The sequence below is a fragment of the Adelges cooleyi genome, unplaced genomic scaffold (assembly GCF_023614345.1).
Source record: "Adelges cooleyi isolate 19-005CV unplaced genomic scaffold, UGA_ACOO_1.1 ACOO_flye_CR_arks_rails_tigmint_CR_PRNA_247, whole genome shotgun sequence".
In the NCBI taxonomy this organism is placed as follows: domain Eukaryota; kingdom Metazoa; phylum Arthropoda; class Insecta; order Hemiptera; family Adelgidae; genus Adelges; species Adelges cooleyi.
The window spans coordinates 5,759,871-5,771,875 of record NW_026095912.1 but is presented as its reverse complement, the minus strand read 5'-3'; the positions used below and the strand labels follow the sequence as shown (position 1 = coordinate 5,771,875).

At 31.5% G+C, this 12,005-nt stretch overlaps 1 protein-coding gene across 3 annotated transcripts in view; it reads right to left on the bottom strand.

Moving 5' to 3' along the window:
• Positions 1-12,005, bottom strand: part of LOC126837107 (calpain-A-like) — a 43,184-nt gene that overhangs the window by 14,111 nt on the left and 17,068 nt on the right. The window contains exon 1 of one of the 3 annotated variants that reach the window (XM_050570907.1): positions 10,637-11,058. The exons of the other annotated variants lie outside the window; for them this stretch is intronic. Within the exon in view, the coding sequence (XP_050426864.1) occupies positions 10,637-10,771 (135 nt within the window). The 5' untranslated portion in view covers positions 10,772-11,058. Of the gene's footprint in view, positions 1-10,636; positions 11,059-12,005 lie in introns of those variants that run through there. 3 annotated transcript variants of the gene reach the window in all.

Sequence of the window (12,005 nt, the reverse complement as noted above, 5' to 3'; positions counted from 1 at the left end):
ATAGGCAGCATTACATATTCGGGTGCGCTTAATTTTGCCCAACGATAATAATTTATTGTGTATGAAACACTTAATATTATAATGTATCATATTTTACATTACCTATATGGCTATATCAGTTTTTTTGTTTACATACCAGCCTTAACAAAACATAAAAACCCACCAGCAGTACAACTGAAATTGTATATTATTCAACCATATTACATCCCTTTACACTGTAGTTGTTATTCGATAAAACACCTGTTCGGATCTAACAAATAATTAAAAGGGGCTAACGTTGACGGTGCAATAAACACATTATTATATTATACACACAATACGCATTGTCCTTAATAGATTTATACAGAGATATCAACTGAAGATGGTTTTAACAGGATAGTCGGCTGTTGGCAACTGAATTTGGCATTTAAAAAGTAAAACAATTAATAGAGCAATAAAAACCGTGGTGTTTATCGCTCAAATGAGTAAAAATTCATTAAAAAAAAAAATCTTAAAATATTCACTACAACAAAAGTTAATTAATTTGTCATTTCTTTGTGAAACACTGTATAGCAATAGGAATTAGAAACGCTAACCCTTTTTGTTTAGCAACTAACACAATAGAATTGCATACCCTTTACGTATTGTACCATTAAACTTGACCTTGTTAACGAGCACGCGTTATCAAACTAGCATAATAGTATACCCGAAAAACCAGATATCTATTCAAAGGTTGTCCACGAAATTAGGTCGTGATATAAACAATTTAATGAACAACAATATTATTGTACGCCTAAAGCTTATAAATAAAATCCAAAAGCAACAAATCCTCCAGTGTAAAGCTGATTAATGTTTTTAAAATAAAGTGAAAATAATTTTGGGGAAATATTTTTTCTTGTAAGCATACAAATTTTGTTACCGTTTTTATGATATTTTGCTATAAATATTCGTATTTATGGGAAATAGTATATATCATTTTTTTTTTTCTTTCGGAGGAAAGGAGGTGTTTTTGTTCTGCCCAGTATTATTGTTAGTATTGGATCTGTTATTCATATATACCAAAATATATGGCAACGCATTATATTGGCACAACGGATACAAAATTTACCGACTAACCGTCTCGTGTTTCCTTAACTTAGTCATTACTCATAAGCATGAAACACGTATATTTATACGTGTATTTACACATGTATATTTATATATTTATAACCGTTACATCAGCCCATAAGATCATCACGTGTGCCAGTATTGGTATTTTTTTTTACACGTAGACGACAAGCGCATAACATCGGTTTTTTAATGCATACAATTGTATTACTTTTGTTATGTATCAGTCGCGTAGGCGTGTCAAGAGTTACACGGCTAATCACCACATTTAATGTGTTAAGTGTTCCGACACGTTTGCTGTCTAAAAAAGGAATAAACATTTCACGGTCAAAATACAGACAGCGATCGAATTTTTTATTTATTTTTTTTAAATAATTTGCCGTGTCAAAACAATGCTCGATCGGAAAAGTTTAGGTCAATTAATTCCCATGACTCTTTTGGACGCCTCAGTCGCCGGAAGCATAAGCGACTGTGACTAGGATTCTTTGAACCCAAAATCATTGTCTATCATACCGAAATAAGACCTAAACAATTATAGAGAACCTAACCTATCTTGGTACAATATCTATATTATTATATATCTACACCTGTAGGCAAGGTGACAACAAGACCACCACTGTTGCATGATGTCACTATTTGTGTCCTTGTTGTGAACACCGTTTGAGAACATTCGAATTTATTAGAAACTTAAAGTGTGTTATTATAAAAAGGCGAGGAAAATATTATGACTGAAATTTATAACTTATTTTTAATTATAATTAATTTTTATTGATATTTGATTCTAGACAAATGTTTTCTATTTGTTTAATCCGATATAATTTAATTTAGTTTGTTTAATCTGATTTGCAGCCCTGTTTGCTTTACTTCTACAAATTGTGGTAAAAAAATATATATATTAAAATAGAACGCCTAACAATATAAATATGTTTACAGGTATCAATGTGGTAAAGAGATTTTTTTACAACCACTAAATTGTTTAACATACAATACATGGTCAATTGGACATAATTTTAAATCGCATTTAAAAATCGAAATCAAAAACGTTTATTAAAAATAATCACTACTATAAAAAGTGTTTAATTCCATTTGGCATTAGAGAATAATCAGATAGAAAGCATGAAAACGATTACAGAAAATGTTAATATTTTTTAATATCTCTAATATAAATATACTGTTTAGTTTTTAAAAAATATTTGTTCTGTTAGTATAATATTATGTGGGAAATAAAACAAGGACTATAATATACATATGTTTTGTATTTATAGTATTGGCTTTTAAAAAAAACACCAATTTATTTTAATATACTAATTAAGTAACGAGTAACTTATTCAATGTTGGGCGATAACAATGTTTCATTTGACGGTTAAGTTACGAAAATTAATATTAAGGGAATTGCATGCGGTCGGTTTTTTTTAGTCAAAAAACACAAATTTTATTCCATTGCACAGGCCGAACCAGTGATCCTATTAGCAATCTAAAAACAGATTACCACCTTAATCAAATATCTAACGAAAGACATAAAAGTTAAATATACAACAGTGAATATTTCTTAATGAATTCACCGGTAAGTACCTATAATCATCTTAAATCGAATCCAAAAATGTCGTTAACAATTACTATTGCTTTGTGCATTTCAATATTCTCGGTTCGGGTTTTAAACACGTTCTGCGTTAACGGTTAATCAATTGTTCAATTTAACAGAAAACACCTTGGCCATTCATAGATAAGAAAAAAAATACTCTGCTATAACTGCAGCGATACCGTGTAAATACCGCTTCGGTGATCCGAAGCCGACAGACAGTCTTGACATTACCTTGTTTTTAAGTTTGTTTTTTTTTTTTTGTACTAAAAAACAACGGTTATTTGTAAAAATTAACGTTCCGATACAGTAAATTATAAGTGCTAGTTTGAGTGATAATGCTACTACCGGAAACCAGACGCGTCACGCCTTCAAGAGGGCACCTACTCGAGTCAAGTGTAGTTTTGGGTTTGATAAATGCAAGTTACAACACACAACGTTATTTGGGTCGTATCGATTGCAGCTATCGAATATGATCATCCCGAGATACTTATCAGAAAATAACACAAAAACCGGAAAATTGACATGTGGTTGTTCTTTTTCATACTTAGGCTATGTAGGCAACACACATTATTATTATCATTATTTGTGGTTGAGTATACCGTACAGTTCAGCTGTTGTACATCAAAAGTAACGGTTGCGCCTTTGTGGTTTTCATATTACACGGCAAGCTTAAGCTCAAACTTGTAATCTGAGTTTTTAGGAATCGTGCATCTAAGCGAAATCCTCTTGGGTCTAATATTACAAAACCACATGTTCGATCAATCCGGTCGCAAGGTCCACCACATCATATGCAGAGCATTTTTTTATGTGGTGTAAAATATGCTTAGCCGGGAAAACTCTCACACCTTGTACAGTAGTCTGATAACAATAACTTTTGTTGTTGTTGGAAAGATGAAGACTATGATTTTTGATTACGGTAATAAAACCCAAGAAAAAAAATGTATAAAAAACTTGGAATGAAAATTGGTCATATTCAAACTCTTATTACAGCGTTTGGAAATAGGATTTTTTAAACGAAGTCCGGTTTACCATTTAACTACTCTTTCTCATTTTAACGAAAAAAAACTATAATTATGCCCTTTTTTAGGATTTTACATAGGTTTCGTTCTGTAAATATTAATAATAAATAATTATACACCTATTTTTTTCTCTTATAGTTTACACATTCAGAGAATAGTTTTAAATAATAAAGTAACATACAATTATTGGTTAATGTAAGTATGTTTTATTTAGAAAAATAATCAATATATATTTTTTGTAGAAAGCAATTTAACTAAAATAAAAACTTGTACCTATTATTCATAATTTTGTCCCTAGACAACAAGGATTTTAGGAAAACATGTAGTAACTTATGTGTAAATTGAAACACTGCTTTAAATAATATTATGTGATTCGAACGTTCGAACATGCGTTTGGTAATATTAAATCCAATAGGATTTCGCCTTCATGTACAGATGTCCAGTTTCTTAAAAGCTCAGATTACAAGTTCTTAGTATTAAAAATAGCTAATTGAAGTGCGTTTAAGTTTGTAATAAAATTAAAAAATTTTATGAATCTATTTTTTTACAAATAGGATGTATAAATATATATAATTATACATTTACTCGGGTTATATTTTACTATCTCGACGATAATTATTATTCATTCTGGTTGGATAATAAAATGAAATGTCGATGCCGGCCAAGGGATAAATATAAGAAATCGGTCAATGTTTTTTTTCTCTTCATCTCTCGCATCTTTTTTTTTTTACTAAACAAAAACAGCCGGCACATGTGAACACAACTCATACATCATACATAACATTATTATTTAGGCCACTGGCGGTAAATCATAACGAAATGTGTAATTTCTTTAACCGACCACTTTTTCATTTCGTCTGGATTTCGCAATTAAATGTGCTTGTCACATTTCACGACGTCAGATAAACAGACAACAATTAACGATAATAAGTGTGTATTAGATTTGTATTAATTAATGTGTAACACTTCTCAACGGCTATATTAGTTCTAAAATCTCAGCTAATTACCTTTTAAACGATTCGATGAATTATTTATAATCGAACGAACGATTAACATGGTATGTACATCGACTGTTTTTATTTATTGTTGCAGGTTGGTTAACTTGCCATTCATAATAATCTAAGTCGACAACAAACAGGATTGTAATTTCAGATGAATAAAAAAGCGGACAACATTAGGCGTAATATAAACAAATATATGTTTTATCGAATTCGGGGCTGTTTTCAATTAGTCATTATCTGAAATGGTCATTGCATTTTTTAATACTGAAATAATTAAATACTCAAAGATGCCGGATCGTCATAGTTCTTTTTAAATATACTGGAGTTGAAACGATTAAAACTATAAAAACAGAATTCTACTTTTATCATTACACTAATCGAATTATGACATTAACATTGACATTATTTTGGAAGATATTATAATATTATTTTAATGGTATGGATGGAAATTGCGCTTATCTAATGTCAACCCGGCAACGTTTTGAGTCAAATAGTGGGCTACGGTTGTGTATGAAAAAAATACTGTGTGTGTATATTGTGAAAAATAGAAAATATTATGGTTCCACCGATTAAGTGAAAGAGATCAACGGCCGTAAAACGAATTTCATTCTCAAATAAGAGAGAGAGAGAGAAAGCTGACCTAAATATAAGACCTGGCCGTGGCGCACAAACATTTGAATATTATTGTGTTTTTTTATTATTATAAAAAGGACAGCCAACCTCTGTTCACAATGTTGGTCATAACCATACATAAATATATACTATTAGTATATTGTTTTGTTTGGGTTTAAATGACTTCCGTACGGTGTCGGCACAGTAATATTCTCGGCGGTTATTTTTCTTACTAGAACTTAAGCTTGTTTGTTTTACTTAACATAACTAATCGAAAAAAAATTTATCAAGTATAATGTTAATTAATTGTTGTTGATTTTGGATATAGTAGTCTTATCGTATCATTCGTAATGAACAGAAAATTGCATTTTATTAGAAAATGATAATTGATCATTAAGGACCAATTATAAAAAAAAATGTATTTTCATAACATTGATTTTGGTGAAAAATGTTTTGTATATGGTCTTAACAAAGAACCAAATTACAGTGATATTTGTTTTTACCCGCTAACCTTACGGAGTCATCCGTTTTGTGTATAAGATAATCAAAACCGTCATTTTTCTTATTATTGGTTCATGCACCAAACAGGAAAAAAAAACACTTTTGATATGAACAAATTAATAAATGGCGTCGGTCGGTTAGTCGTCCGTCGTGAATAACACAATATACAGTGTGATCCAATTGACGTAAGACACTTATTTTCGTTGGAAATAATTACAACTTGTAGATTTTCTTTTTGGAGAAATTTTAGTTAATGTTATTTTGCAGTGTGCAAATTTTCTTCTTTTTGGTAAATTATAGAATTTTACCAACTTCTGAAACTTAAATCGTGATGTATAATTAACATTGAGTGTTATACGTTAAATGGGTCACCCTGTATGTTGGTGGTTGCGTTTTCTGTTGTGCGTGAAAATATCTGACGCCGATCTGTTTAGCGTCAGACAAGTGTGTCTATAACAATATTGTTATATCAATATCATAATATATACTAATTTATTCTCTGGGAAACGAGAAAAGAGAATATTTTCGTATAAAATAATCAAACCGCCTCGGACAGACGACAACAGTTAACCGATGACCAAGGTAAAAAACACAATACACGAGGGTTCACCGCGTAAAACAAATAGAAACTCATTCAAGTGCCTGTATCATAACAAATGCATTCTACTCTGTCGTTAGGTAAAATTAAAATAATATTAATATACACTTTTTTGGAATTAACTCTTTTATTTAACTCACGTTAGAACGTGCCGGTCGAGAAGTGTATTTGATATTATATTGCTTAACCGGTTTTTTAATACGCATCTAAAAAACGCGGTGAGATATTCTCTTAAAAATTTCCTAAGACGACGAAGTTTCTTGTTGTGCATCGAGTTCGTCGATAAATAACTCTTGAGTAATTAACGTTATATGCATTCAAAAATAGTAGATATGTACAACAATTTAACGCTAAAAAAAACCAGTAAAATATATTTTATTAATTATTATTTATAGTTTTAAAGCGAAATACCAGGGCTGGGAATAAAATACGTTGACTTGTCGAACTGAGTTTTAAATTAAGCAAGGTTTTTTGTGCTCATTAACTTGACTTTTTACTTTTTGGATTAATAACCTATAACTATCTAATCCATTAATAATTAAAAAATAATCATTTTTTTAGATTTCGTGGAGATAATTAAGTAGAGAATTTTGTGTAGTGAAAGTAAAATAATGAGTTTATTCATATAAACTTAAGTAAAATTACGAACAAGTTAATGTAGGCCTGATACAGGGAACTAAGTTCACTAAACGTTTAATCAATCAAACTTGTAGTTTTATTAATAATTAAGGGCGCAATTTCCCTAATGAAAAGTGAGAAAAACATTAAACTTAGCTTAAACACTGTCAATCTAATATAGAATAAAAAAACCGAAACTTTGTAAGAATCATTTTGTTACTCTGGTTTTAAATTTGTACAAACAAATCTATCTGAAATAATGCCCGATTCTATTCGTCATCAAACACCATTTAGCTATGTGGTAAATACAATCATATTAGATATGTAAAATTCATACAATACTGCTTTATTTACAAGACCTAAAAACGTTTTCAAGTCAACGCTCTTTATTTTACATATTATATTCCAATTCACTTATAGTTACTAAATTGCAACTGTTATTAAATGAAATTAAAATCCATAGCAATCAGTTCGACCAATAAAATATAGTTTTGAATAATCGCCGTTTTCAGCTATTACAACGATTGTGTAAGTAATTGGTTGTAGTCAATTGGTTGTAGTTTTCGTTTGCTACTAATTAGTAACAATCGTATTTGATAATTTTAAAATGTTAACACATTAATGGGTTGTAATTAAAAAGATATAGAAAACCTAAAAACACAAATAATAATATGGTTAGTTTCACATTATTATTATTCGTGTGGTTGAGAAGCATCTATGTTTGTACTTATGTAAACTCAATTCCAGAACGAGTATAATAGTATTATGTGTGCGACTTTTTGACGCTGAACCCGGGCATCTCTGTTGGAACAAGAAAGGTTTAAAATATTCAAAAAAATGAATATACTTAAACAAAAGCGTTGTCGGTGCTTTTGAGTGTGACTATCCAGGCAACACAGTCACGTCTTTCTGGTATAGTCGGGTCCAGTCAGCCGTGCTTAAATAATATATTGACGACGTTTTTCTTTTCTTTTTTTTGGGGGGAGAAATCGACCCGTAATACTATGCATCACAACGGTGATTACTGTAATTACTATTATTGTTAAGAGCACTACCTAATAGGCATAATTAAAACGACTTTGCTTCAAGTATCGTTAACACTGAAAACCATTTTTCTCATGTCAAATCAGTGTGTGGGTATACACGACGCATCTAGAAATACCGTCGACTCATCAAGGATTGGGCTGTGGGCACAATAATAACCTAATAATATTAAACCTAATGTAGTTTAGCACAAACTACAAAGTACCTATGGACTATAATACCTGTATTACCTACCTATCCGGGTAAGACAGCTAGTGTTGTTATTTTACAATAATTATCAACTGTTTAGACACCAACCGTTGACGGTGTATCGTATTTACATTATGCAACAGGTAGGTAATGTACATATTTTATTTATATTAAGTTACAATAGTAGAAAACCACTAAAGTAAACTGGCGACGTCGAAACTGAACCCAAATAAGAACTCAAGGCATTAATGTGATCAGCCCGTTTGTACAGTTGGACAACCAAAATGAGTGTACAAATTTAAAAAAAAAACAGCTGACAACATAAAGTTACAATCGCATAGATTATGATTGCATTACCCTATTTGGATACGTTGTTAAAATTATACTTAAAAAAAAATAACTCTTTTTGTTGGCTTCGTATCAAAGCTAAGAAGGCTGAGCGATGTGTTTTATATTTCGTTGAAAAATTATGATATTTAATTACCAACATGAATTGTAAAAACATTTTTATATCATGTTTTTGATAAGAAAACAAATATTAATGACATAACTTTCATAATATTTTCTATATTTTATTAATTTGAAAATTGTACATGTTTTTTTAATTATTTAAAAGAATTACACCTCCAATATTTCTCAGCAAACTATTTCATAAATATTGTTAGCGTAAATTCCAGAAAAATACTGCGTTTTAGTGGTCAACATTTTTTTTTGTTTTAATCCATTTTTCTTCCGTCAAAAACAGTAATACTATGACATAAGTGATATACGTGCAACATCCTTGAGTTAGAGATGAATTTTAAAATTAGTTAACATAATCAACGCACTTACTGGATGGTAAAGTGTAACGTTAAAATCAATAATAAGTAAAGAACGAATGAACAGCAGCTGCTGTTGTTAAGATAAGTTTAAAAAATATACTTCAAGCATGATACCTATATTGTATTCAATATAAAATGCTGTGTTAGCATATTACAATATTATAATATGTGTGTCTGTTGTTGGTAATTAAGCTACCAAATAATATTCAGCGCCATTATTATATTTTATAGTAACAGTGTGAACGTCGGTGGCCTTGGTACGGCGTTTACGGTACCTATTCCTGGAGTAGAATGTTTTCAGAAGACTACTTTATAATTTGGTGGGTACAACAAAATGAAAAAATAACATAATAACGTCGGTTAAATACTATCGCGTTAAAACAATTATTATTACTCAACCTGGACGGTCGAGTAGTACTCGTCCTTGACTTTCTTCTAGAAAATAATACAGGAGAAGAGGATATCGGAGAAAAGTGTACTAGACGCTCTTTCTTCTTCTTCATATATATTTTTTTAAATATTTCCATTTTAATCGACCACATTGAACCTCTTTTTAAATTTAAAAAAAACAACGCTAGATCCTAATCTTTTAGGTTATAATAACGTTATTGATTGATGAAGGCGGCACGCATGGTTTAAAGACCCAACCGGTATAAATTAATATATTTTAACGGTTCGATAAGATATCTTAAGTTATCTAAACACACACTCGGGCTTGACTTTAAACGTGTGTGCATATAGATGTATAACTTTTAATTTATTCTTTATTTTTTATTTTATTTTTTCAAATATTTTATCTTTTGGTCGCTGCACGAGAAATCCGTATGTTGGTATTCGCATACCAAAATATCGTTTGTGTTTAAAGAAGACTTAAAGCAAATATAATTTATGACGTTTCCGTTGGGCATCGATAGCCGGTAGCAATAAATAATATAATAATTAATATTTATATCTATGTAACCCCCAGTTTTTATTGTTATTATCGTTTGTACAGCTGACCGGTGTAAATGTCAGGTAAATAAACCGTACAGGCGATCGAGGTCGTCAATCCCGGCAGATCCTACATTGATCACTATCATATATTATTACGTTACACATGAAAGGTACGATTTGGTTAATTATGATTAAAAAAAGTCGCTTTTAGGCCTAATATTTTAAGTTCTGTAAGCCACACCAGGTGTTGGAAAGCCGGCAAAATTACTGCCACACGCATAGACGCCCCGGGCCGTTTGAAAATTTCACAGTGCGCCAGGACATAAAAATATTATTGTAGAAAATACTATGTATAAATTAAGGTTTGGTGATTTCAATACATTTCGTTAGAAACCGCGGGCCTTTGACTATTAATTGACTGCCATAACCCATTGCCAACGGCTTTTTTTAGTTAAGTCTCTCAGAATATTTCTGACTTCGGACGTGCTCATAAAAGCCGGTAAGCTGTCATTGAGGGGCCATAGTAAATCTCAATCGGCTCGTTAAAACCAACCCTGAACACGGTAAAGGCATGCCTTAGAGGCCTTAAGATAATAGAAGCATTCCAAAACTCTGGTAGAGTAGATACTCACCACTTTCAGATGTCTCAACGACGGCAAGACCTGTTGCAGAGAGCTCAACACACTGGTTATATTGTCGCCGGTCGAGTGATCAGTGCCGTTCAATAGAGACATGGCGGTGTCTTTAAATCCAATTTCCATCGCCATTTATACCGTCGTGGTTGGCGTTTTTTTTGGAATGTATATTTATTTTTTTGTGTTTTTTTTAGACACCTTTTACGCACAAACACACCTAAACTTCCCGCACTGTTTAATTTTTTTTTTGTTTTCAACGCGACCCGATCATCACTATTGGGAGTGGAAAAAATATAAGTATTCGGTTCTAGAAAACGATATCCCGGTGTTATCCTGCGAGGATCACAGAAAAAAACGCCGCATGTAATCGATATTCGGGCCACGGCAACGACCTGTGGACGACGACTGTAGTGTTGTCAGTCGCCGCCGCCACTTGTTGATACCGCTTCGCCTCCCTCCCCCTTCCCCGGATCGTCACTTTCCTATCAGGTGCCCCACTCACTTGCTTAGGTGTACCCGCGAAGGTATTCTTCCGGCCATCTAACCGGTTTGGCTGTGACTATGGCATAGCGGGTGTATATTATCACGAGAGGAACTAATAATAATTATTATTATTATTAAACATATTCGCGTGTACCGAGTGCCAAGCGCATCACTGTAGATACCTATATATGCACTTGTTTAAAAGAAAAAATATACATTTCATTCTATCCGATACCATTGGAGTAGACGATTGCACGCAACAGCCACTACTCACAGTAGAGCACACTTGGAGATGCTCAATTTAAAGAAAGCCACCGACTTGGGTGCAGTAGAAAAGAGCACGGTTTTATTTTAACTACCAGAAATTACGTAGCCTATAAGAGCACACATTATTTGACCGCCTCAGCATTAGATCAATCAAAAAGGATTTTTTTATTTTAACGCGTATTAACCAATTTTTTTTGTAGAATTTAGTGATAGAACGACATGATTCCTAGAACACTGGAAGAATATTTTACGCTCAAAAGAAACGTATCTCCATAATTAATAGTTACTAATTAATTTAAAATAGAGTAAACTTAACTTTGAATTAATACTAAAACACTGTTACTAAGCTGAGAATATGATAATTTTCATCAGAATTGAAACTAAACGTTAACTTCAACCAATTTTATACCGATGTAAGTTAAATTTGAAAAACATTGAATGTTTCCAGTTATACCACAATGATAATCCTCGGATAAAATTTAAAAAATTTATAATATTTAAGTTATAATTGTTTTTAATTTATGAGATCTCAAAACTATAATATGTATCGTTTATTAAAAACCAATAGACATGCGAAAATCTGACATTTTTCTTTGGTATAACAAAAGTATGAAAA